The sequence below is a fragment of the Dictyostelium discoideum genome, assembly GCF_000004695.1.
Source record: "Dictyostelium discoideum AX4 chromosome 2 chromosome, whole genome shotgun sequence".
Classification (NCBI taxonomy): domain Eukaryota; phylum Evosea; class Eumycetozoa; order Dictyosteliales; family Dictyosteliaceae; genus Dictyostelium; species Dictyostelium discoideum.
In genome coordinates, this window is record NC_007088.5 from 6,462,539 (window position 1) to 6,488,490 (window position 25,952).

The 25,952-nt window shown below is 24.8% G+C and overlaps 11 protein-coding genes, 2 non-coding genes and 2 pseudogenes across 13 annotated transcripts in view; 7 read left to right on the forward strand and 8 right to left on the reverse strand.

Moving 5' to 3' along the window:
- The window catches only part of DDB_G0276031 (WD40 repeat-containing protein), a gene marked incomplete at both ends in the record, with an annotated part of 2,217 nt that extends 769 nt beyond the window's left edge, over nucleotides 1-1,448 (forward strand). Inside the window, 3 exons of the mRNA XM_638234.1 lie at nucleotides 48-114; nucleotides 390-1,169; nucleotides 1,293-1,448. Coding sequence (XP_643326.1) covers nucleotides 48-114; nucleotides 390-1,169; nucleotides 1,293-1,448 — 1,003 coding nt within the window. The remainder of the gene's footprint in view (nucleotides 1-47; nucleotides 115-389; nucleotides 1,170-1,292) is intronic.
- A 171-nt stretch (nucleotides 1,449-1,619) lies between these two features.
- DDB_G0276247 (hypothetical protein) lies at nucleotides 1,620-2,122 on the reverse strand (the record flags this gene model as incomplete). The annotated part of the gene is made up of 3 exons (XM_638235.1): nucleotides 1,620-1,637; nucleotides 1,730-1,872; nucleotides 2,038-2,122. 3 exons carry the CDS (start codon nucleotides 2,120-2,122, stop codon nucleotides 1,620-1,622), a joined length of 246 nt encoding a protein of 81 aa, XP_643327.1.
- Nucleotides 2,123-2,477: 355 nt separating this feature from the next.
- DDB_G0276061 (hypothetical protein) lies at nucleotides 2,478-2,888 on the reverse strand (the record flags this gene model as incomplete). The annotated part of the gene is made up of 1 exon (XM_638236.1): nucleotides 2,478-2,888. The coding sequence occupies one exon, from the start codon at nucleotides 2,886-2,888 to the stop codon at nucleotides 2,478-2,480; it is 411 nt and encodes a 136-aa protein (XP_643328.1).
- Nucleotides 2,889-3,830: 942 nt separating this feature from the next.
- DDB_G0276173 (hypothetical protein) lies at nucleotides 3,831-4,220 on the forward strand (the record flags this gene model as incomplete). The annotated part of the gene is made up of 1 exon (XM_638237.1): nucleotides 3,831-4,220. The coding sequence occupies one exon, from the start codon at nucleotides 3,831-3,833 to the stop codon at nucleotides 4,218-4,220; it is 390 nt and encodes a 129-aa protein (XP_643329.1).
- Nucleotides 4,221-6,016: 1,796 nt separating this feature from the next.
- On the forward strand, nucleotides 6,017-6,691 carry DDB_G0276059 (hypothetical protein; the record flags this gene model as incomplete). Its single annotated transcript, XM_638238.1, has 1 exon — nucleotides 6,017-6,691. One exon carries the CDS (start codon nucleotides 6,017-6,019, stop codon nucleotides 6,689-6,691), a length of 675 nt encoding a protein of 224 aa, XP_643330.1.
- Nucleotides 6,692-6,845: 154 nt separating this feature from the next.
- DDB_G0276057 (ZZ-type zinc finger-containing protein) lies at nucleotides 6,846-8,700 on the reverse strand (the record flags this gene model as incomplete). The annotated part of the gene is made up of 3 exons (XM_638239.1): nucleotides 6,846-8,276; nucleotides 8,410-8,585; nucleotides 8,685-8,700. The coding sequence occupies 3 exons, from the start codon at nucleotides 8,698-8,700 to the stop codon at nucleotides 6,846-6,848; spliced, it is 1,623 nt and encodes a 540-aa protein (XP_643331.1).
- Nucleotides 8,701-9,198: 498 nt separating this feature from the next.
- DDB_G0276055 (hypothetical protein) lies at nucleotides 9,199-12,556 on the forward strand (the record flags this gene model as incomplete). Its single annotated transcript, XM_638240.1, has 4 exons — nucleotides 9,199-9,265; nucleotides 11,187-11,244; nucleotides 12,330-12,389; nucleotides 12,472-12,556. The coding sequence occupies 4 exons, from the start codon at nucleotides 9,199-9,201 to the stop codon at nucleotides 12,554-12,556; spliced, it is 270 nt and encodes an 89-aa protein (XP_643332.1).
- On the forward strand, nucleotides 10,471-10,548 carry tRNA-Ser-UGA-5. The gene has a single exon. It is a non-coding gene; the product is annotated as a tRNA-Ser (tRNA).
- A 1,812-nt stretch (nucleotides 12,557-14,368) lies between the features above and the next one.
- DDB_G0276171 (hypothetical protein) lies at nucleotides 14,369-17,548 on the reverse strand (the record flags this gene model as incomplete). The annotated part of the gene is made up of 1 exon (XM_638241.1): nucleotides 14,369-17,548. The coding sequence occupies one exon, from the start codon at nucleotides 17,546-17,548 to the stop codon at nucleotides 14,369-14,371; it is 3,180 nt and encodes a 1,059-aa protein (XP_643333.1).
- Nucleotides 17,549-18,072: 524 nt separating this feature from the next.
- DDB_G0276249 (hypothetical protein) lies at nucleotides 18,073-19,152 on the reverse strand (the record flags this gene model as incomplete). Its single annotated transcript, XM_638242.1, has 1 exon — nucleotides 18,073-19,152. The coding sequence occupies one exon, from the start codon at nucleotides 19,150-19,152 to the stop codon at nucleotides 18,073-18,075; it is 1,080 nt and encodes a 359-aa protein (XP_643334.1).
- A 468-nt stretch (nucleotides 19,153-19,620) lies between these two features.
- Nucleotides 19,621-19,701, reverse strand: tRNA-Leu-CAA-2. Its single transcript has one exon. It is a non-coding gene; the product is annotated as a tRNA-Leu (tRNA).
- A 545-nt stretch (nucleotides 19,702-20,246) lies between these two features.
- On the reverse strand, nucleotides 20,247-20,928 carry DDB_G0276053 (annotated as a pseudogene; the record flags this gene model as incomplete).
- Nucleotides 20,929-21,865: 937 nt separating this feature from the next.
- Nucleotides 21,866-22,927, forward strand: DDB_G0276051 (hypothetical protein; the record flags this gene model as incomplete). The annotated part of the gene is made up of 1 exon (XM_638244.2): nucleotides 21,866-22,927. The coding sequence occupies one exon, from the start codon at nucleotides 21,866-21,868 to the stop codon at nucleotides 22,925-22,927; it is 1,062 nt and encodes a 353-aa protein (XP_643336.2).
- Nucleotides 22,928-23,286: 359 nt separating this feature from the next.
- On the forward strand, nucleotides 23,287-23,448 carry DDB_G0295519 (annotated as a pseudogene; the record flags this gene model as incomplete).
- Nucleotides 23,449-24,096: 648 nt separating this feature from the next.
- DDB_G0276049 (hypothetical protein) lies at nucleotides 24,097-25,941 on the reverse strand (the record flags this gene model as incomplete). The annotated part of the gene is made up of 8 exons (XM_638245.1): nucleotides 24,097-24,165; nucleotides 24,255-24,346; nucleotides 24,460-24,729; nucleotides 24,807-24,851; nucleotides 25,053-25,124; nucleotides 25,211-25,295; nucleotides 25,385-25,420; nucleotides 25,822-25,941. 8 exons carry the CDS (start codon nucleotides 25,939-25,941, stop codon nucleotides 24,097-24,099), a joined length of 789 nt encoding a protein of 262 aa, XP_643337.1.
- Between the last annotated feature and the right edge of the window lie 11 nt (nucleotides 25,942-25,952).

Genomic DNA, 25,952 nt, shown 5'->3' on the forward strand with positions numbered 1-25,952 from the left:
TTTTTTTTATTTTTTATTTTTTTTTTTTTAAATAACCACCACTATAGTCTTGATTTAGCTTCGAGATATTTTTCAGAGTGTTCAACAAAAGATTTTATAGGTAATAAAAAAAAGGTAAATATAAAAATCTCCCATTAAATCCCCCAATACCCGTTTTTTTTTTTTTACAATATTTTTATTATAAATTAGCACACTATACATTTTAAAAATAAATTTTATTATAATATTCAAAATCATTATAATAATCAAAATAATCAAAATAAAAATAATAAAAAAATAAAAAAAAATAAAAAAAAACTAATCAATAAATTTTTAAAATAAATAAATAAATAAATAAATAAATAAATAAATAAATAAATAAATAAATAAATAAATAAATAAATAAATAGTCAACATCAGTAGCTTGGAATGCCAATGGCACAAAAATTGCAAGTAGTGGTTCAGATGGTATAGTTAGAGTTTGGAATTTTGATCCATTAGGAAATAGTAATAATAATAATAATAGCAATAATACTAGTAGTAATAGTAAAAATAATAATATTAAAGAAACAATTGAATTAAAAGGACATGATGGTAGTATTGAAAAGATTAGTTGGAGTCCAAAAAATAATGATTTATTAGCAAGTGCAGGAACAGATAAAGTTATAAAGATATGGGATGTTAAAATTGGTAAATGTATTGGTACAGTTTCAACAAATAGTGAGAATATTGATGTACGTTGGTCACCGGATGGTCAATTCATTGTAGCATGTACACGTGATGATCATTTAGCATTAATTGATTTACCAACTATTAAAACCTTGAAAATCTATAAATTCAATGGTGAAGAATTGAATCAAGTCGGTTGGGATAACAATGGCGATTTAATTCTAATGGCAAATTCAATGGGTAATATCGAAGCTTATAAATTCTTACCGAAATCAACCACACATGTAAAACATTTAAAAACTTTGTATGGTCATACTGCAAGTATCTATTGTATGGAATTCGATCCAACTGGTAAATATTTAGCAGCTGGTTCTGCCGATTCAATCGTTAGTCTTTGGGATATTGAAGATATGATGTGTGTTAAAACTTTTATAAAATCAACTTTTCCATGTAGATCGGTTTCTTTTAGTTTTGATGGTCAATTCATTGCTGCTTCTTCTTTTGAATCAACAATTGAAATTGTAAGTAAAAATGAAAATGAAAATAAAAAATAATAATTTTCAAAATAAAACTCATATAATAATAATAATAATAATAATAATAATAATATTAATATTTCTTTTTTTTATTTTTTTTTTATTTAGTTCCATATTGAAAGTAGTCAACCAATTCATACAATTGAATGTTCAGGTGTTTCTTCATTAATGTGGCATCCAACATTACCTTTATTGGCTTATGCTCCTGAAATTAATGAAAATAATAAGGATCCAAGTATCAGAGTATTTGGATATCATTCTTAATATTGTTTTTTTTTTTATTTTTTTTTTAAAAAATAAATATATATATAAATAAAGAAAAAAAAAAAAAACAATTAAATGAATAGAAAAAAAAAAAAAAAAGTCTTTTACTTTTTTATACATTTATATATATTAATTTGAATTTATTGTTTTTTTTTTTTTTTTTTATCTATTTTAATATGCACCTCCACTCTGATATTTTTTTAGAAAAGAAAGAATTAGTAAGATTTTATATATTTATAAAAAAATAATTTGGTTTTTTTAATAAGTTTTTTAATTCATACATTAACTAAATCCATTTCATCAGGTCTCATTTTTAATCTTTGTGGAATTTGAGAATTATCTGAATATGTTTTATTTTTATTTGATAATGGTGATGATGATGTAGTGGTTGGAGTTGGTACTGAAGTAGTTGATTTATTTAATCCTTTATTTTATTTCATTTTATTTTATTTTATTTTATTTTTTTCAAAATTGTGTAGATGTATACAAATTAAATTGAATTAATAATAATTATAAAAATAATTAGTATTTTTTTTAATTACTGGAAAATAAATGATGATGATGATCAAAATTATTGATTAATATATACCATGTCTATCTGGGAAACGGATTAATGGAACATGTCTTCTTGCTCCTCTTGCAAATAAAGTTTGTGTAAAATTAATTAATTTCATTATGAATGAATGTATGAATGAATATATGGATGTAAGTGTTTTAAAATTTGTCGTTATGCTGTTTTTTTTTGATTAAATGAAAAATAAAAAAATAAAAAAAAAATTGAAAAAAAAATAAATTAAAAAAAAAAAAAAATATAAAAAAAAAATAAAAAAAATAAAAATTTTCATATGACCCAATAAATTTCTTGTTTTATTTTCCAAAAAAAAAAAAAAAAAATTACTTTTAATTACTTATTTCATAAATTTATTTTCCTGTATTTAGAATGATTTTTAATTTTAATAAAATTGAAAATGAAATTGAAATAGATATATAAATTTATTATTTTTAATTTTTTTTTTTTTTTTTTTAATTCTATTGTGTTACAACACTATCAGCTCCAGTATTTTCAAATTCTTCATTTGGATTATTTGTTTTTATTTTAGGATTGTTTACCCTATTTTTCTTTTTTATTCTTTTACATTTTATTATTATAAATATTACAATTTTAAATATTACATTGTAATTGGATTTGGATAAGGTTTGAGTTGTGGGTGGTTGATCAGTATGTGATTTAATTTTTGAATTTCCAGGTTTTTCATCATCATCAGAAGTTTTGTTTTTTATTATATAATTCATCATTCCAACTAAATTAAAATATTTATCTTCACATAACATTGATGGGTTAACTAATTTTTCATAGGAATATTCTGTACCAATAACTGGGTATCCAAAATAATGATCTATATAATCGAATGGATCTGATAATTCTACTGCTGAATCCATTAAGTTAAGTCCTTTTATTTCACCATCAATACTACTGACCCATCTTTAATAGTTTGGTCCAATTGTAAATATTTTTAAAATTTTTTTGGTTTCATATTGAATTTTATTAAATAATACCAAACGATTACCAATTATTCCTTCTTCACAATTAACAATTGTAAATTCAATAGTTAAAAATAAAAAAATAATTAAAAAAATTTTCATTTATTAATTTATTTATAAAATAAATAATTTTTTTTTTTTTTTTTTTTTTAACTATTAATAAAATTATTTTAAATTTTAAATTATTTTTTTTGTTTGGTTGAAAGGGTTATAAATGAATTTATATAAATATTTTTATTTTTATTTTTATTTTTTATTATTTTTTTTTTTTTTCTTTGCTGTTGAAAAAAAATATGAAATATAATTAATTATTTATACCCACCACTTCTTTTCAATTTCTTTTATTTTTTTTTAATTATTAATATATCTATATTTTTTTTTAAAATTAATTTTTAATTAATATTCTATTTTTAAAAAATTATTTTAAAAAAAAAAAAAAAAAAAAAAAAAAAAAAAAAATTATTTATAACAAAACATGTATTTTTAAATTTAATATTTACTAAAAAAAAAAAAAAAAAACCAAGTCAAATATCTTCAAATCTCCTAAGTACTCAATCGATTAAATTAAAAAGTTGATGATATTTGGCTTGGTTGTTTTTTTTTTTTTTTTCATTTTTTTTTTTTTATTTTGTCAAAAATAATAATTAAAACAATAACAACATTAATCGTTGTAGTATTAATAGTCACAATGAAAACGATACTACAGAGATGTTTTGAATAAAATTTGTTTTGTATATAACACCACATTTGAAAATTGAAAATTGAAATAGTAGTAATGGGTAATTCAAATAGTCACTATATAAAAGAAGATGAGGGATGAAAGTTTGGACAAATAATCAGATGAAGAAGATAAAGGGTCATGATGAAAGGATCGATTTGATGATTAGAAGGATGATAAATATGTTAATTCAAGATTTAAAAAAACAAATTAAACAAGTTGAAACTAAAGTTTATGTAATTAGTTTCAGGGATATCCAAATTTTCCATAACACTTACATACCTTATGTGGTTGCGCTTATGATCGGGTTAAACTTAACAATCACTTCAATAAATCAACCATTCAATTTAACAATATTATTCACCATCTTACATCTTTATCATTATGTATTATGTATATTTATTATTTGTTTCACTGTTCCATCACTTGAGGTAAGTTATAAAATCATACAAACACAAATATTTCCCTACAAAGATAATTTGGGATCTTTGATATTAATTTTTTTAATTTAATTTTTTTTATTAATTTATTTATACCATCATTTAGTCAACCTCAACAACCTAAACAACAACAACAACAACAATAACAATTACTAAAAGTAGATTTTTATGTGGTCCAACTAAACCTGCTCTCACAAACAATTGGTAATTTATTAAGTACAATTACAACCTCTAGAAATGGTTTATTGTATTGTTCCCAACAAACTATTTGCTAATATAAGTACTGTTTTATTTAGTTTAATAACATCAGCTATTCCTATTAATATTATTATTTTATTATGATTTTTATTATGATTTTATTATGATTTTGATAATTCTGAAGTACTTTTCACTTAATATTGAAAGTTTTCTCTTTTCATCTTTTCTATAACGTTCAGCCAAGAGTGCAGTTTTTTATAGGATAATTCTTGAGTTTCTGTAGTATTAGTAGTAGTTGTATTTTTATATATTAAATACACAGTAGTAGATTCAACATTGATATAAATGAAAAAGCAAGGCATCCATTGGTTAGATAAGCATTCACTGATTTCGAAATTAATAAAAAAAAAAGATAAATTTTAGCAAATAATTTTTTATTATAAGGGAGGTCACATTTTCAAAAAATGACAGGAGCCTATGACCCTGTGCGCACTGAAGAAGAGGAAGAAAGTTTATAAAAAAAAATTAATTTTTATCACTTAAAAATAATAAAAAATAAAAAGTTTCAACTCAACCCAAACCCACAAACTTTAATGATCAAAATTAAAACCCAATCACCATTTGCTACTGTAATGAAAACAATACAAACAATACCCCAAAATATTATACTAAATATACTATCCTTACAAATTAAATGAATTATAAAAAAAAAATAAAAAAATTTGCAATGGTATAAAAAAAAAAAAAAATAATAAGAAAAAAAATAAAAGATCTATAAATAATGATCAAATTTGTTGGAGTTAATTCCAATTCACTCATATACATTATTTTATTTTTAATTGGTTAAATTTAGTAACTCGCATGTGCTGGTTTTCTTTTTATTTATTTTTTATTTATTTATTTTTTATTTTTTTTTCATAAATAATTAAAAAAATTAAAAAATAAATTATTTAAAATTTTATTCATAAATAATTAAATTATCCAATGAAAAACAAATACCAAACCACAGTAATAATATTAATAAAAATTTAAATCTTAAAAGACTCTATTAGTTTTACTTTTTGACCAACCCCTAAATTTTTTTTTTTTTTTTTTTTTTTTTATATTATTTATTTTTCAATGGAAAATTAAATTCCTTATGTAATAAAATTTGTTGTTGTTGTGGTAAAGTTTGAAATAACAACAACTGACTCTTAATAAAAACAAAAAATAAAAATAAGTTGCTTAATTGTTATTATTATTATTTTTAGTTTTATTTAATTTTTTTTTTTTATTATTATTATTATTTTTATTTTTTTTTTTTTTTTTTTTTTTTTTTTTTTGGAGAATTTGGAAAAATAAATAAAATAAATAATAAAAATAAAGAAATAAAAAAAAAAAAATAATCGAAAGATATAATGCTGTCATTTTTAATTCAAACCCTCATTTTTTTTAAAATATCGAATTTTAGTTTAATAAATCTATCAGTAAACATTTTATTTTATTTTTTTTAAAATTTTTTTTTTTTTTTAAATTTTTTTTTTTTTTTTTTTTAATAAAATACTATTATTTATTTATTTATTTTTTTTAAACAAATAATAAAATAAAATAAAATAAAAAAATTAAAAAAAAAACCAATAAAAAAAAAGAAAAATTAAAACTAATAAAAAAAAACCACCAAATAAATAAAAATGGATAATAATAATAATAATAATAATCCAAATAATAATAATCCAAACAATAATCCAAATAATAATAATGAAATAGTTTTAGATATTAATAATGAAAATAAATATATTTTTGGTTTAAAATTTAATTATCCAAAAAAAGAAAATAATGTTATTGTAAAAAGAAAAAGTGATAATAAAGATAAATTTATATGGATATTTTCAAATGAATACCCAATTAATTTAAGAGATTATATTTCAAAAGAAGATTTTAAAAATGATATTAAAATAGTAAATGGATTAAATGGCTATTTTATATTTATAATTGGTTTATATTCATTTTGGGTGCTATTTTTTTCAGTTATGTTTATGATTGGATTCATTCCAAAAATAAGTCCAGTTCTTTTGGGTTTATTTGGTCCATTTTTATTTTTCTCAATTTTAAGTTTAATTTATCAATTAAAGTTTAAAAGACATAAAACATTTTTAAATTATTTAGAAGGAAGAATTCGTCATTTAAATCATAAATATAGAGATATTCAAATAGTTTGGAAATTAGAAAAAAAGATTTTTATAAATTTTCATAGAGAAAAGAAATTAAAAGTTTGGATTGAAATTCAACTTCCAAATTATCCAATAAAGATTGTTCAATCTTGTCCACAATTTTCAAATATTCAAATTTCAATACCAAATAATTGAAATACTTTAGAAAAATTAAAAAAAAAAAAAAAAAAAAAAAATTGTATAATAATAATAAAAAATAATAATAAAATGTAAATTAAATCTATTTTTTTTTTTAAAAAAAAAAACTATATTAAATTTTTTTTTTTTATTACTTTTTATTAAAATTTATTTATAATTTTTGAACTTGAAGGGTACCATTTGGTACAAGACCAGCATCTTGAACTGAAATTGATTTTAATTCATCGTTTGTATAAATTTTTCTTGGATAAGTACTTGAAAGTGTGAATTTACCATGTTGAGAAGTATTATTTGAAATAAAAGTATGAACATCAATTAGTTTGGTTGATAATGGGAAAGTACCTTTAATGGTGGTACCATCTGTAAGACGAATTTGAATGAGTGATTCTGTATAGTTTTGTTTTGGTACATAAACTGGAACTGGAGTTGGAGTTGTAGTGGTGGTGGTGGTGGTGGTGGCAACATTGTTATTTAGGGTTGCATTCTTTTTAGCAGCTCTTTCAAGACGATCAGCTTCAACTTTTGCTTTAATTTTTGCTTTTGCAATACGATCTGCTTCTTTTTCTTTTCTATCTTTTTCTTGTTCTCTCTTTAATTGATCCTCTTGCCATTTGGTGAGAGCTTGTTGAGTTGATTTACCACCTTGACGACGATTAATCTCTCTTTCAATCTCTTTTTTAGCCTCTTCTTCGGCTTTCTTTACTCTAATCTCTTGAATTCTTGCTTCTAATCTTTTCTTTTGTTCTGCTTTCTCCTCTGGTGTCATTTGATAGTTTTCAATATCATTTTCATGTGCCACAAATTCATGTTCTGGATTATGTTTATTTGTATCTTTACAAGTTTGACAAAGATCATAATTTGGGCAAACCTTACATTTATATCTATAACCTATGATTTGATTTTGACACATATCACATAATGCATTATGAACAGTTGTTGGATATTCTTTTTGTTCACTTGTAGTTGTTGTTGTTGTTGTGGTGGTAGTTGTACTACCATCAGTATTTGTAGTAGATGGGGTTGTAGTTGTTGTTGATTCACTTTTAGTGGTAGTAGCACCAGTATCACCTTCTAATGGATCATCAATAGTTGGAGAATCCATATTTTCAAAAATCCAATCCATTGCAGATTGAGAACTTGAATTATTTACCATAATCAATGCTTTTCTACATCTATTCTCTGGAAAACCCATATCTATTAAATCTTTCATCATAATTGGATCTGGTTGTGTTGCTCTTGCTGGTGGTCTACTCTTTGTTGCTGTTGATGATGATGATGATGTAATTGGTGTTGGTACAGTTGGTGATGTTGTAGTATTACCATATTGTTGTTGATATTGTGCTTGTTGTTCTTGTTGTTTTTTTTCTAAATTATCTAAATAAGCTTGACGACTATTTCCACTGCCACCCCCACCACCACCCAATGCATTACCTTGTGATGCAAATGAAAGTTGTGGTTGTAATCTTTCAATTGAACTTTTTAATTGATTTTTATCAGCACCACTAAATTCATGAACTTGTTTTCTTTCAATAAAGAATTTAAATGTTGGCATTGCTCTAACACCTTGACTTTGTGTTGTTGACTAAATAAAATATAAAAAAATAATAATATAAAATTATTAATATATATATATAAATTTAAAAGTTTATTATAATAATTTAAATTTTTTTAAAAAAAAAAAAAAAAACTACAAGAAATTTTTTTTTTTTACTTACTTTACACTGATCAACATCAACTTTTAAGAAAATAACATCTTTATATTCTGATGATAATTGTTCGAAATATGGACTAATCATTTTACATGGTCCACACCATGTTGCTGTAAAATCTACAACAACTAATCTTTTACCTGCTGTAACTAATTCTGAATCAAGTTGATTATCAACTAAAACTATTGATTATTAAAAAAAAAAAAAAAAATTTCATATTAAAACCCAATCATCAAATTTTTTAATTTACTAAATTAATATTATTATAAAAATATACTCACCTTTTACTCTTGACATTATGAAAAATAATATATAAATGTATATGTATAAAAATGAATTAAAATCAAATTAAAAAAAAAAAAAAGTGTGGGTTGTAAAAAAAAAAAAAAAATTTTAAATTAAAAAATAAAAATTTAAAAAAAAATAAAAATAAAAATAAAAATAAAAATTAAAGAAAAAAAAAATTAAATAATTCAATGCGATGTTCAAAAAAAAAAAAAAAAAAAAAAAAAAAAAAATTCAAATAAGATTATTTTTTTTTTTTTTATTTTTTTTTTTTTTTATTTTTTTTTTAAAAAAATAAGTTAATCTAATTCTAACAATTAAAAAGAATTAGATAAAAAGTCGATTGTTTGATAAAAAAAAAAAAAAAATAATAAAAAAAAAATAATAAAAAAAATAAATAATATTTTAAATCTAACTTTAATATTATTTTTTTTTATTTATAAAGTAGTTTTTTTCCAAATAAAAATGGTTTACATTCAATTTTTATCTAGATAATAATAATAATAAAATATGAATCAATACCAATCAAATGATAGAGAAAGGAAAGATTTATCAATGGACTATATCATAAAGAAAGGTTGATTATCATCGATGATTAAAATTTTATTTCTAAAGTAATAAAATGAATCAATACTAATCAAATGCCAGAAAAAGGAAAGATTTATCTATGCACTATGGCATTTTGAAAAGAAGATGATATCATTTTTACAATAAAAAAAATTATAAAACAAAAATTAAAAATAAAATAAAATAAAAAAAAGGTTTAATAAAATAAATATATATATTTAGATTTTTTTTTTCTTTATTTAAATTAATATAAAAAAAAACTATTTCCTTTTATTCTATTATTAATAAAAAATTCATAATAAAATTAAAATTGATAAACAAGTCACTATCATTCTTTATAAAATAAAAAAAAAAAAAAAAAAAAAAAATAGATCATGGTGAAAATATTATTTAAATTAAATTGGACCTATCAGTGGATAATTGAATTAATTATAATTAACTCAGCATATTTTAAAAAAGATCGAGTTATCCCGGAATAAATTCAGTTATTTCGAAAAAAGTTTATTTTTTTTTGAAAAATTTTTATTAAAACACATTATTTAATAAAAAATTTTTAAATAATATTAAAAAATATTTGTTAAGACCTATCGTAGAATTAAATTTGGTAGTATTTATAGAGAAATAAAGAAAATATAAAAAAAAAATGAAAATGGAAAAAAAAAAAAGGAACTTCCAAAAAAAAAAAAACTACATATAAAAAATAAATCCTTTATTTGAGCCCCGGTATTTTTGATTTTTTTTTGTCTATCATACTATTTTTTTATTTATTTATTTATTATATTTTTTATTTTAATTGTTAATAAATGAAAAAAATTAAAAAAAAAAAATAATATGGCCAATGAAAAATTTTTCGCGAAAAGATTTATTAACTCGATCTTTTTCAAAATAGCTTTTTTTGTTCAGAATTAATTCAATTATTCACAGAAAGGTCCAGTTTGGACAAAAAAGATGTTTTAATCAAAAGTAATAATACAATTCAAAATTTGAACCAAAAAAAAAAAAAAAAAAAAAAAAAATAAGTAACTAATAATTGCGTTTTCCGATTCAAAAAAAAAAATGTTGTCTCCAACCAGTACTTGGAAGGCCTGAGGTCGATTTTAATTGCGTTATTTCGATTCAAAAAAAAAGAATCCAAAAAAAAATCAGATTTTTTTTTTTTGGATTGGATCAAAAAAAAAATCAGATTCAAAAAAAAAAAAAAACATAAACTTCAAAGATATCGTAGCGAAGTGGTAACGTATTTGACTGAATCAAAGCTCCTAGGAGGCGCAGGTTCGAATCCTGCCGATATCGATAATTTTTAGAATCAATTCATTTGGTCGAAGGTTCGATTAATCAATATTAAAAAAAAAAAAAAAAAAAAAGTTTTAAATAGGATATTTTTTTTTTTTTTTTTTTTTTTTTTTTTTTTATTTTTTTTTTTTTTTTTTTTTTTTTTTTTTTTTTTTTTAATATTTGAGGAAATGGAGAAAAAAAAATAAAATTCTTTTTTTCCTTATTTCCTTATTTTTTCCCTTTTCCTTTATTTCCTCAAAAAAAAAAAAAAATTCCTCTTTTCCCTTTATTTCCTCTCACTTAAAAATTCCTGGTTCCTTTGTTCCCTCAAAAAAATAATCCTTTGGTTCCTTCATTTCCTTTTTTTACTCTATTTCCTTTATTTCCTCATAAATTTCCTCAAATTCCTTTATTTCCTCAATTAAAAATTCCTCGATAGAAGTACATTTCCTCCCTTTCCTCAAAAGGATACACATTAAATTTCTCACAGTGTAATAGTAATTTAATTAATTTAATTTTAAATTCTAACTTATTTTTATACTAGATAGTTAAAAAAAAAAAGATAATAATAATAATAACACCACCACTGAGAAAAATTTTAACTTTAGCACTATAAGCCCCAACAGCCCAAACAAAATTGTAAAAAAAATTATAAGGGCTGTGCGCAACACTTATGAGTGCTGTGCGGGCTGTGCTCAAAGTTTTTAATTTTGAGTACAGCCCTTACAAAATTATTTTTTTAGATATTTAAATAAATAACCGTCTTTTTTTGAAACGGTTATTTATTTAAAGGTTTTTTTAGGATATACTTGGGATTAAATATTTTTAAAAAAAACCATCTATTTTTAAAAAAAAGTATTCAATAAAAAATAATAAAAATGAAATAATGCAATTTTATTTTATTTTTTTTTTTTTTTTTTTATTTATTTATTTATTTTTTTTTTAAAATGTGCTATATTAATATTATTAATTTGATTATTTTCAATTTCACTTTTTTGATTTAAACTCCTAAATATAAATGTAAAATTGTTAGTTATTACTTTAATTAAATTTTATTTTTTTTTAAAATTTACCATACATTACCTTAAAAAAAAAAAAAAAATTATCGTTATTTTTTATTTTATTGGTTTTCTCCTAAATATGAATGTAAAATAATTTATTTATTGATTAATAATACAAAACTTAAAATAATATGCAAAGTGATTTTTTATTTTAATTTCCAAGAAAATAAAAATTAATAATAAAAAATACTACATTTTTTCAGGTTTTTTTTTTTTTTTTTTGCAAAGTCTCAAACAATATATTCATATTTTCTTATTAAATATATTTTATTTTTTTAAATACATTTAAAAAAGTAAATTAAAAAATTGTAATGTTTCTATCCTTTTTTTATTGTTTTTATTTTTTTTTTTTAAATTTTTTTTAAAAAAAACCTTTTTATAAGTCTGTGTAGTCCTTTTTTATTTTAAAAAAATAATTTGTAGCCAATGTGATATTTTTTTTTTTTTTTAAAAAAAAACTTGAGATGTGTAGTCAGTTTTAAAAATTTAAAACCTTATTATTGCCCATTTTAAAAAAAAAAACCTTTTGGAATCTTTGCATTCAATTTATTTTTTTTTAAAAAAAAAAAAAAACCTTGTGGCCAGCCCTTGTAGTACATTTTTTTTAAAAAAAAAAATACCTTGTATCAGCCCGGTTAGCACTAATAGTCCATTTTTTTTTAAAAAAAAATACCTTTTATTAGTCCGGTTGGCACGAATAGACCGTTCAGCCCATATAGTCCATTTTTTTTTTTTAAGGGCTGTCCGGCTATTCGTGCCAACCGGGTTAATACAAGCCCTTCTAAGCGATCATGGCTTGTTCGTGGATAACTGCACTATATTTTAAAATTCTTTATTAAATAATTCAAATTTGGATGTATGTATTTTTTTTAATTCAAAGATTTTTACCAACTGATCCAATAGCTTCATTAGAAAATGGTTATGATAATATAATTTGGTCAAATAATTTAATGCATGCTCAATAATATCATTTCTTGAACAAGTTAAAGATTCATTCTTAAAACCACCATCAACTTCAAATTCAAGTTTATTTTAAATCTCTTCAAATTTATTCAATTAAAATCCAAAAGGGTTAAGTGGTAATGAAATTTATTTACCACCAATCAAGGGTTTAGTATCGAAAAGAGCTTCTTTCCCATTAAGAATTGATCATACTTTTAGTTATACATTACCAAGAGTTTGTTTCATTGGTGATGCTATAATGTTATAAAGGTTTTAAGAAATTAGAAAACCTGAAAATCTTAAAATGTTACTCTCAATTGATACTCTCTTCAATTTATTCATACATAATTCAATATTTGTGACTTTAAGAAAATTTTGAATTTCCTTATTAAATATTTCTCCTCTTAAAAATTAAATTTTTGGTGTTTCAAAAGGTAAATTAATTATAAAATTTAAATAAAAATAAAAAATAAAATGAAACTAAAAATTAAAAAAAAATCATTCACAAATATATCTCAATTCTTATATAAATAAAAAAAAAAAAAAAGAAAAAAAAAATATCAAAAATTAATTATTTTATATTTTTTTAATTAAAAACCTAAGATCTTAACAAACTCTCAAAAGTTCCCATATGGAAATTAGTTCCATTATTTTAAATACAATAACCAATGATGGTTTAGTTATCGGAAATTGAGAGGATAAACATACAATGACTTAAACGAAAAGAAGATTATTATTTATTTTTTTAGAAAAATATTGATTTTATAATTTCAGGAACATAATTTTGTTTTGATATTTTTTTTGTCCAACCAAAAGAATATAAAAAACAAAATAATCATCTCCAATATATAAAATCCAACTTTTGTTTTTTTTTTTTTTTTTTTTTTTTTAATATTGGATTAACAAGATTGATATATGTCCATCTGTGTTAATACGAGTTTTATTTAATATTTATTTATAGGCTTATCATTTAAGCTGAAGGGTTATTTTAATCATATGAATTGATCAAAAGATATAATATTTGGGAGAGATGATTCTGGAATACAATAGTAATTAGCTGTTGTTTTTCTTAGCTTGATCGTTGAGGTGAGAAGGATCTTAGGATCTTTGAAATTATTATGGTCTTTTGCTGATAAGTTTTTCAGATCTTTTGCTTTTTTGATGTATTCTAGAGTGGCCAATTTGTGCCATTTCTTTAGAAGGGAGCTGTATGATAGTGATTCATTTGTTAAAGGATCTTCACTGTATATTTGATTGCAAATCCAAATCCAAATGTTGTGGAGGATAAGGGCCATTAGGTTTCTATATGCGTATGATCTGGATAGATCATAGTCTATTGCTTTATAGTTCCATTCAAAGTATTCTTTGTGGAATCTGTGGTTGGCGTAATCTGCATTCACTTCTTGATCTTTTTTTTGCTGTCGGTGATAATTTTGGAGTTATTCTATTAATGAAATTGTTATTTTGCCTAATTCTTGTATGGTGCCAGTTTTTACCTTTGCCTGTGGTAATATAGATGAAATTTTTGAGTTTATTTATTTTTATGAATTGTTTTGTTTTCTTGCATGAGAAGAACAGGTGACCGTATGGGTCTTTGCTCATATCTTCTTTGCAGAGTGGGCATTGTTTGTTGTGAAGGTAGTTTATTGGAAGGCATCTGGCATGGAATCTAAACATTGTGTCTCTTGTTTTAGGGTCTTTTATCTTCAGTATTTTTTTTTTTTTTTTTTTTAATATTGGATTAACAAGATTGATATATGTCCATCTGTGTTAATACGAGTTTTTATTTAATATTTATTTATAGGCTTATCATTTAAGCTGAAGGGTTATTTTAATCATATGAATTGATCAAAAGATATAATATTTGGGAGAGATGATTCTGGAATACAATAGTAATTAGCTGTTGTTTTTCTTAGCTTGATCGTTGAGGTGAGAAGGATCTTAGGATCTTTGAAGTTATTATGGTCTTTTGCTGATAAGTTTTTCAGATCTTTTGCTTTTTTGATGTATTCTAGAGTGGCCAATTTGTGCCATTTCTTTAGAAGGGAGCTGTATGATAGTGATTCATTTGTTAAAGGATCTTCGCTGTATATTTGATTGCAAATCCAAATCCAAATGTTGTGGAGGATAAGGGCCATTAGGTTTCTATATGCGAATGATCTGGTTAGATCATAGTCTATTGCTTTATAGTTCCATTCAAAGTATTCTTTGTGGAATCTGTGGTTGGCGTAATCTGCATTCACTTCTTGATCTTTTTTGGCTGTCGGTGATAATTTTGGAGTTATTCTATTAATGAAATTGTTATTTTGCCTAATTCTTGTATGGTGCCAGTTTTTACCTTTGCCTGTGGTAATATAGATGAAATTTTTGAGTTTATTTATTTTTATGAATTGTTTTGTTTTCTTGCATGAGAAGAACAGGTGACCGTATGGGTCTTTGCTCATATCTTCTTTGCAGAGTGGGCATTGTTTGTTGTGAAGGTAGTTTATTGGAAGGCATCTGGCATGGAATCTAAACATTGTGTCTCTTGTTTTAGGGTCTTTTATCTTCAGTATGTTGTTGAAGAGTTGATTATAGCTGTAGCCTCTTAAGTTTAGAGATGATTGGAATTCCGTTTTAGGGATGGTTGGATTTTGGTCTTGAATTGTGGTATACCATTCTGCCAGTGAAAGTGGTTGTCCATTTTCGTTTTTTATGGATGTGAGATTATTGTTGAAGATTGCTTTTTTTATTCTTATTTTGTTCCATTCGTCTAAGTTTTCTTTTAGGTATCTGGATGTGAATTTGTTTTTTTGGATCTGATATTCCCAGCTTTTGTGATGAGATGAGTTTGTTTGTTTGGTTTCTAGTGCTAGGATGAACTGGTTTATGATCCAAAGTTTCTGCGCCAGTTGTCTCAATTCTATATTCCAAATGTTCCAGCCCCCTACTTTTAGTGGGTATCTTGCTCTTTTGGTTCTCATTAAATTAATAACTTGAAATCCACTAGCATTTTTGTTGTTTGGTGCCGATAAAAACCATTCGACTAATTTATTGATTTGGTTTAATTCCTCTTCCTTAAAGTTCTCTACATATGAATAGTAGGTTAATTTAGAGAGTGCGAATGCTTTGAGGATGTTGGTTTTGGTTTTGATTGTTGAGTCAGTGGTTTTCCATAGTACTAAGGATGATCTTATTGTGTTTAATATTTCTGGCATTTTTCTTGTTATCCCTTTGCCTGTGAAGAAGTATCCCAAGTATCTTTCTGGATTTGTAGATATTGGAATTCTTTGGTTGGTATTGTCTGGGTTGCCTATAAGAATTGATGAAGATTTGTCGATGTTTAGTTTTGAGGAAGTGGCTTTGCAAAATGAATTGAAGTGTTGTAGTACTAATTCAAGTTGTTGAGAGTCTGGGACCATTGAAGCCGAGTCGTCTGCAAAGCTTTGGAATTTCTCTCTGTGGTTGCTGTTGTTTAGAGGAAGGCCAGTAATTCGGTCATCTTGTAAAATTTTTCTAGCTAAAGCCTCTATTACAAGGACGAACAGGGTGGGTGATAGTGGATCTCCTTGTTTAACTCCTCTTTTGATCTCAAAGGGTATAGTAGTTCTACCATTAATTTCAATTCTTGCTTCAGATTTGGTGAGTAGATTCATTATCAGGTTGATTATATTGGTTGGAATGTTGATGTGTTGTAGTGATCTGAGTATTGAACCGTGTGAGATCGAGTCAAAAGCTTTTTCGAAATCATATAGTGTAATTATTCCGTTAATTCTTTTATCATTACAATAGTTGATTAATTCGTTCATTGATATGATATTATCTATAATGAATCTGCCTGGTACGAAACCTTTTTGATTGTGGTTGATCACTTTCGTTAGTATTGGGATTATTCTATTGTTTATTAGTTTTGAGTGGATTTTATATATACAGTTAGCCAGTGTAATTGGTCTTCTGTTTTTGATTAGTTCGGGGTCTCCCTTTTTAGGTATCGTGATAATGAGGCCTTCTTTGTAATTTTTGCTAATTAGATGAGGATTTCTTAGAGTGTCGTTGAATGCTGAGGCCAGTATTGGAGCTAGTTTTTCTTTGTGTGTTATGTAGAATAAGTTTGGAATTCCATCTGGGCCTGGAGATTTGTGTGGGTTCAATTGTTTTATTACTTCTAGGATCTCTTGTGATGTGAATTCATTTTCAAGGTTGTCCCATGTTGAGTCCCTGGTCACTGTCCAATTTTCCAACATTTCATAATGAGATGGTGGGTCATCTTCTTTGTAGTCATAAAGATTTGAGTAATATTTTACGTATTCTTCTTCGATCAATTCCTGTTTGTTGATTGTTCTACCTTGTGCATCTTTTACTGCGTTGATGGTGAAATCATTGTGTCTTTTCTTGATTCTCGCGGAGATGTACTTGAGTGAGGTTTCTTCGCAATAGTTGTTCAATTCTTGTTTAAGTTGTTCTTCTCTTTTTTTAGATTCATTTATTGCTGAAAGGGTTGCGAAGGCTTGGTCTTTAAATTCTGTCTCTAGTAGGGAGATTAGATTTTTGATGTTTGCCTTATTGTTGTAGTCATTTTGTTTTTGAAATTCTGTGTATAGTTGTTTTATTTTGTTTAGTAAGCTGTTGAGTTGAGAGAAGGAAATAGAGTTATGGTTGGATGACAGCTCCCTTGAATAATCGTTAAGTAGGAAGTCTATTTTCTTAAGCATTATGCTTGAGAGGATTGAGGATTTTTTTAATCTCCATCTGCGCTTGTTCATCTGTATGTTGGGTAGAGTGAAGGTGGTTGATAGGAAGTTGTGATCTGATAGAGGTATGTCATTAATTTTTGGGGGGATTAGGTTCCTTAAGTATAATTGGCTGTAGTTGATTATGCTATTGTTAAGGTATATTCTGTCTAGTCTCCTTTCCAAGATTCTTGTGAGGTTATTGTTTGTGTTGTGTATCGTTCTTGAGAAGGTGGGTCTTTTATTTAGTTGGTCCATATCCATTAGGTTATTTGAAATTCTGATGGCTTCGATTACTGTGGCCATCTCATCTGGGGATTGTGTTGTCAAGTTGCCTTGGTCATCATTTGATGTGTGATTGTCATTGAAGTCTAAACAATTGAAGTCGCCTGCTATGATGTCGATGTTTTTTTTAGGGTTAGACGTTAGGTTGTGGTATTGGTTGTTGAAGTGTTTGTTTAGTGTTGAAGCTAGTGTTTTTCTTTTATCAGGTTGGGCCGGGGCGTATATGGCCAAGATTCTCGTTGTGGTATCTTTTATTAGAATGTCTGATATTATTAGTCTACCTTCTATTATGAATATTGGTGAGAGTTTTATGTTTTGGTTGTTGTGGTTTAGTATTCCTATTCCGTTGCCTCTGTTGGTTGCGCTAATGATGGAGCCAGGAAATAGCTGGTGTGCTTGTGTTGCGTCGGCGTTGAGTTCATTGACTATGGTTAGTGCCAATGAGTTTGGGGGGGATTGGGATTTGATAAAGTCTGTTTTGTTTTTGAAGGAGGTGTCAGTGCCCCAACCTCTGACATTCCATTGGTTGATTTTGATTACTACCATTATGAGATGATATCGATCTCCTCTTGGGAGTCGTATAGCTGCGGTTTGGATGGTGAAGGGTAGATACTCTCTATGAAGCTCTCAATGATTCCTTTCCTTTCTTTTTTGACAGGTGTCTTAGGGGTGGATGGGATGTAAGGGTTGCTTCTGTTTATTGTTGGTGAGAGTTGGGTGACCTCGTTGTTTGAGTGGATTTCCTCGTTCTTGCGTTTATGTGATGGAGGGATGTTTGGTGTCTTCTCTCTGTTTTCCGAGGATGAATGGATGTTAGTGCTCGTTTTGTTGGCATTGTCTTTTTGGATGGCGTTGGATGTTGTGGTAGTGGTTGTGGTGGGTTTGACAGATTGAGATTCTGCTTGGTTTTTGGGGGGAAGAGGTTGAGAGGACTTTTTTGATTGGGCTTTTTTCTCTTGGGTTGATTGTTTATCAGACTGATTGTTTGCTGGGTCATTTGTTTGTTGTTGTGGTTTTGGTTGAGAGGATTTGATTGCTATCCTGTTTTGGGTGTTGGGAGGATCATCTGTCATCTCATCTTCTAATGGTTCTTCCGTGTTGTTTAACTCTACTTTCTTATTTTTCTTTTGTGAGGAGTAGGTTTTGGTGGCCGTTCTGATGGTAAAGTTGGCGATTTCTGTATTGTGTTGGCCAGATTTCATTTGATCGCCTATTTTGCATTCTATTAGACCGAATACTAGGAGGTGGTCGGTGGAGTATATAGTATGGTATATTGCATAGGGTATTTCTTCTGCAAAGGCAGTTTTGATGAGGGCGTCCACTATTCCTGCCTTTTCTCTTGGAATTCTTACTCTTCCTGTGAGGACGTGGTAGTCTCTACTGGAGGTGATGAAGGTTCCCAATTTGCTTCTATCTCTAATGATATTTAGGAGAGATTGTTCGTTTTTAATCATCAGGTGTATCATTTTTCTAGTTCCTTTGCCTATGTATATCTTGTCGATTGGGATATCGTAGTTTGAGAGTGTTTTTCTCATTTCTTCTAACCCCATGAGATCCATTTTGGGGAATTCGAGTGTAATTGGGTAGAATCCGTTGTTTTTCTCGTAGGTTGAGAGCGCAGTCATGTTCAATATGGTCTCGCAGTATTTGGAGATGTCTTTGAGGCCTATTGATAATTTGGGATAGGTCTCCTTTATCTCTGCTGTTTTTGTGGAGAATTCCTTAATGAAGTTCTCTGATGCCTCGTCCATATGGGTGGAGGGGTTGGCCATTTTAGCCGCGTCTGCGTAGGAATTCATCTCGATGGGATTCCTTTGAATCGGCGATTTGGTAAGTTATATCTGTAGATCGTGGTGGATTGGTGATTTTTTTTGAAAGATTGGTTAAAATTGACCGAGATTAAGGATAGAAAAGGATGAATTACTTTTCACGTGTATCTTGTATCCTCTTGATCGCGGTACGGTTTTTTTCGTATCTTGTATCCTCTTGATCGCGGTACGGTTTTTTCAAACATAACTTTTGTTTAATTAAAAGGTTGAGCCCAATAAGAGAATCGAACCAGGGACATTATATGGTTTCTTGGGAAAAACTGTTGATAAAGGCGAGATTCGAACTCGCGAAGCCGAAGCATAAGAACTTGAGTCTTACCCATTTGACCACTCTGGTACTTTACCTTTTGAAAATAATTGAGAATTACGGTTGATATTGACCACTGTGATACTTTACCTTTTGAAACCATGAATTACGGTGAGTCTTACCCATTTGACAACTCTGATACTCTACCTTTTGAAAACCATTGGGAATTACGGTTGATTTTGACCACTTTGGTACTTTACCTTTTGAAAACCTTGGCTATATGGGTTAAATAGAACCACCAGGATTGGAATTGAAATTCTGCTTGAATTGTAAATAAAAATGTAATTGAAGTATAATTTAAGCTTTCAATTGAAAAAATCTCTCTTTTTAGCCTGGCCAGTACTTTATTTGAGAGTTAAAATAAAAGTGTTAAATTCCAATCCTGGGGTTTTCAAGTAAAAAAATAAAAATATTAAAATATTAAGATTAAAAATCCAATTAAATATTTTCATCTTTTTTATTTTTACCTTTTTTATTATTTTAAGTTTTTTTTTTTTTTTTTTTTTTTTTTTTTTTTTTTTTTGGGATTGAGGTTTTAAAATTATAGTTGGTTAATCTTGAGTTCTATCTATACAAAGCTTAACTAAAGATATAAAAGCATCTTCAATGTTAATTGCCTGTTTACACTTATTTCTTTGAATGTAATATCCAAAGAATCGGCAAATTCTTGGGCCAAAAAAGGGTCAACCACTTTTCGTGAGACTAAATCATTTTTATTTCCAATTACCATTTTAATGACATTTTCATTTGCATATCTTTCGATATCTTGTATCCATGACGGAACATTTTCAAATGATCTTTGATCTGTAACATCATAAACTATAATAACTCCATGGCAACCTCTATAATGTGAATTATGAACTCAAAATCGATTTTGTCCAGCCGTATCCAAAATGTGAAGTTTTATTGGTTTACCTTCGATATAAACTGTCTTTATATTAAATTCAATACCGATTGTTGTTAAATGTGTTTCAGTAAATGTATCATCTGCAATTCTTAATAAAATATTTGTTTTACCTTTTTTTATTTTTTTATTTTAAAAAATAATTAATAATTAATAATAATTTATATATTATTTATTATTTATTACAGTAAATATTTACCAACTCCACTATCACCTGCAAGTGCAAATTTAAATATACAAAAAAAAAAAATCTATATTAATTTTTTTTTTTTTTGTCGAAAGAAAAAAAAAAATGAAAAAATTCATTGAATAATAAGTTGGCATACAAATAAAGAAATTCTTACTCATATTCTTTACTCATTTTAATTGTATATTTTATAAAAATTATATAACATTTTTTTTTTTCATAGACATATCAAAAAGAAAATAAAAAATAAAAAAATAAAAAAAAAAATTCATTGAATAATAAGTTGGCAGATATATACAAAAGAAAATGAAAAATAAAAAAAAAAAAAAAAAATTTATTGAATAATAAGTTGGCAGATATATACAAAAATTTCAGCGTTAAGGTGGTGAAAAGTAATTTTATTCCAACTGGTCAGCTCCTCACCCTTATTGAATAAACATGAAATTCAAAAAGTATAAAAAACATTGATTTATGTGATTATCAGAATTGAATTTATAAAAAAAAAAAAAAAAAAAAAAAAAAAAAAATATTTAACACATTTATAAAATTAAAATAATTTATTGTAGGGTAATTTTTTTTTTTTTTTTAAAATTAAATTTAATAAAGGGAAAAAAATAAAAACTAATTAGATTTTTTTTTTTTCCATTAATATTTTTTAAATAAATGGAATTGTTAAATTTTAAAAAAAAAAAAAAAAAAAAAAAAAAAAAAAATTTTTTTTATGTTTATTAGTTTTTAAAGATTATAAAAAATTTTTTTTAAGGGAAGTTTATTATAAAAAATAAAGTGGGAAAATTTCTTTATATTGGCATATTGTGTATAGATTATATTCATAACACAAATATTAAATCTGTATTTGAAGATTGTTACAATAATAATTCAATAGTTTCCATCTCATTTTTTAGAAATAATAAAAAATAAAATAAAATATACAAATAATAAAAAAAAAAAAAAATTAAAAAAACCAAAAAAATAAAAAAATATTTAAACTAAAAAAAAAAATTAAAAATTAAAAAAAGCTTATCCAATATAAAAAATTTAAATATTATTATATTTTTTTTTTATTTTTTTTATAAACAATTTAAAAAAAAAAAAAAAAAAAAAAAAACAAATGTCAAACTTTCAAAATCAAGAAATTAATATTGGTTCGGTTGTACTTGGTGATAGATCATTAAGTAATGGTCAATATGGTGATAAAAAGAGTATTCGTCATGTTGATTTTGATGTACCATTTTCAGGTATTCCAAAAGTTTCTTTAGGAATTAATTTCTTGGATGCATCATCTTCAGAACAAATTCGTATTCGTTGTATTGCTCAAAATATAACATCAAAAGGTATGGACATTTCATTCACAACATGGAATGATAATACTGTCTATGATGTAGCAGTTGATTATGTTGCTATTTATAATCCAAAATTTGGAAATTCAAATAATAAAAATAATAATGATAATAATATTAGTAATACAAATACAAACCAACAAAGAAATCAATATAATGATAATGAAAATAATAATTATCAACAACAAAGCCAACAAAGTTATTATGAAAATACAAATAATAATAACAATAATAAAAATAATAATAATAATAATAATAATAATAATAATAATAATAATAATAATAATAATAAAAGTGAAGATAAACAACAACAACATCAACAACAAGGAAGATATCAAGAAAATAACAATTATAATAGAAATGATAATGATAATGATTATCAATCTCAATCTCAATCTCAATCTCAATCTCAATCTCAATCTCAATCTCAATCACAATTACAATCAAATAATTTTAATGGTAAAAATGTAAATATTAGATCAAATAAATTTAATAATTATATTAGAGATAATAATGGTAAAGGTGATATGTCACAAACTGCAAGAAATAATGAAACATGGATAATAACATCTGCCAATAATAATGGAGATTTATTTTTTATTCATAATAGATATAATCATTATCTTTCAAGTAATGGTGATAGAGTATTGGTTGGTGAAAAGAATGATTCTTCAATTTGGAAGATTTCACAACGTAGACAAGGTGTTTACTCAATTCAAAACTATAAAAATTCAAATTATCTAAGTTCAACTGATAGAAATGAATTAAAAACAAATGTTAAAGTTGTAAATTCTTGGGAAGAATTTAATTTTAATTTTGTTCAAGATTCTTGAATGAAGAAATAATTTGAATTTAATTTTTTTTAAAAAAAAAAAAAAAAAAAAAAAAAAAAACATTCAATATTAAAATATCAACAATAACAACAACACATCCATTCATTTTCAACAATTAAAGTATCTCTTTTGTTTTAAAAAATAAATAAATAAATAAATAAAAAAAATCTAAAAAAGTTGGTTTATTATTTCTTTTCTGTTGAATTTTCTGATTTATATTTTAAGAATTTTTTTTTTTTTTTTTTGGACTTTCCAAAATATTTTAAAAAAAATTAAATATTTAAATTCCAAAATTAAATCATAAATGATTTTATTATTAAGGTTAATTTAAATAGAGTTTAAAACTTTTTTTTCAAACCATACTTACCTGTCATTATCAATATGTGATCATAAAGGAATATTTGATTTCAAACATTTCAGACCATTGCACTTTTAGGTTTGTTTTTTTTATGATCTTCCAAAAATAGGATACAAGTGACAATTTATGATAGTCGTGGATGTTGCGCTTGCGCACTCCCACAACACACCCTATTTAATTTTAAAGAAAAATAATAATAATAATAATAATAATAATAATTATAATTATATCACTAATAATTAAAATAATAATAATTTTAGAATCAAGTAATGAGACTAGTTAAAACCAATACTATAGTATATATATCATAATGGTAATGGATATTGGCACCCAGGTTTACTAAAATTAGAACCAGGTGGCTTTGTATTGAATGGAAATATTTCAAATATTAAACATTTATCATTAGAACAAATTTATAGGTTCATTTCAAACTAAATAAATTAAAATTAAAAATTTTTTTGTTAACTTTTTGTTTTATTATTTTGATATATTGAAAATTTGTTAATCATTTTGTATTATTTTTATTTTCAAATAATTAATAAAATTTGAGAAATTATTATATTATGATAATATTGAAGATGAAAAAACAATTCCCAAATATTTATACGGTGGAATAAATTTAAAAATTAGATTATAAATAATAAATATTTATTATTTGATTTTTTTTTTTTTTTTTTTTTTTTAAAAAAAATATTTGGTTTTAAACCATTTTTTATTTTTAGTTTTGAAATAATTTTTTCTTTATCGAATATTTAATATAAATATTTTTTTTTTTTTTTTGTTTCTTTTTTTAATAGGATGGCTATTATTTTTAACAATAGGTACGACAACCAACATAATCTTCAGTGTAAGCTGGAATGACATGACAATCTTGACCTGGCTGTTAAATTTAGATAAAAAAGGTTAATAAAGATTTAAAATTTTTAAAATTTCTTTTTGATGATGAAACTAAATAATTAAAATACATACTTGAGGACATTCAGCAACATTTCCATTTCCAATATACATTACAACGTGACCTGGGCCTGGAGCTTCACCTGGGAAGGTATAAAAGAAGAGAGCTTTAAAAGTTGGATTAAAAAGTAATTTATTTATTAATTAGATTTCATTTTTGAATTTTATCCTTTTTTTTTTTAAAAAATATAAAAAAAAAAAAAAAAAAAAAAATACTTACCACCAATTTGACAGGCACCAGTGTTGGCTGGACCGCAATCACCTTGTGAATCTAAATTTTCAACAACAGTGCTACCACTTCCAGATGATGAACCGCTACCACTTCCAGATGATGAACCGCTACCACTTGAGCTACCACTTGAGCTACCACTACCACTTGAGCTACCGCTACCACTTGAGCTACCGCTACCACTTGAGCTACCACTTGAGCTACCACTTGAGCCACCACTGGAGCTACCTGAGCTACCTGATGATGAACCACTTCCGGAAGCTAAAATAAAAAAGGAGTTAATTAAAATTATTTCAAATGAAAAAGAAAAAAAAAAAAAATTTTGTTCTAATATTTACATGAACCACTGCTACTTCCACTTGAACTACCTGATGATGAACCAGCTATTTATTTTATTTAAAATTTAAATTAGTTAGTTTTAAAATCCATATAAAATATTAAAAGATAAAAGAAATACGTTACATGAACTACCTGATGATGATCCAGCTTTTTTTTTGGAAAAAAAAAAAAAAAAAAAAAAAATTAATTTGAATGTTAAATTTATAAGAAAACGAAAAAAAAAAAAAAAAAAAAGAAATACATACATGAACTACCAGATGATGAACCACTACCAGATGAAGTACCTGAACTGTTTGGTCCACTACCACATGGTTGACCTAAAATAATAATTTAAATAAATGTAAATAATCCAGAAATAAAAAAAAAAAAAATTTCGAAAACTAAAATATTATTTTATAATTACCTTGAGTGAATTGTTGAGAAGCAGTTCTTAAAATACCACTCCAACCAGCTTGAATATATGATGTTGAGGTAAGACCGGAACAATCCTTAAAAAAAAAAAAAAAAAAAAAGTTAATACCAAGTAAAATTATATTACTGCAAATCAGTTTTTTTTTTTTTTATGTAAAATACATACCATACCACCAGATCCACCACAACCACATTGTGTACCCTAAATAATAGAAAAATCCATTAGTTTATAAAATTAAATATTAAATAATTGAATTAAATGATACAAACACCCCAAACATATGGACCTAAATTATTTTTAAAAAAAAAAAAAAAAAATTAAACAATATTAGTTACTTGTTTTGGAAAAAAAAAAAAAAAAAAAAAAAACTTTAATTAAAATTGGCAATTATCAACCTACAACCACATGATGCATAATTTGAAGCAATGGAACTGTTTTTAAGAAAAATGGTTAATGTTAAGTATTTTTTTTTTTTTTTTTTTTTTTTTTTTTTAAAATGATTTTGATAATTACGCTGCTTGAGTGCAAATTTGTGAAGATACTTAAAGAAAAAAATAAAAAATGATTAATAAATTAATTTTTTTTTTTATTTGAAAAATTACATTTAACTTGTACATACATGGAGTCCAAGAAGTTACATTATAGGCTGATTCAAAACCTAATGAGTTGACCAAAGCTGCATTAACAGCTGCAAATGAAAGAATTAATTTTAAAAATCTCATTTTAAAAATAT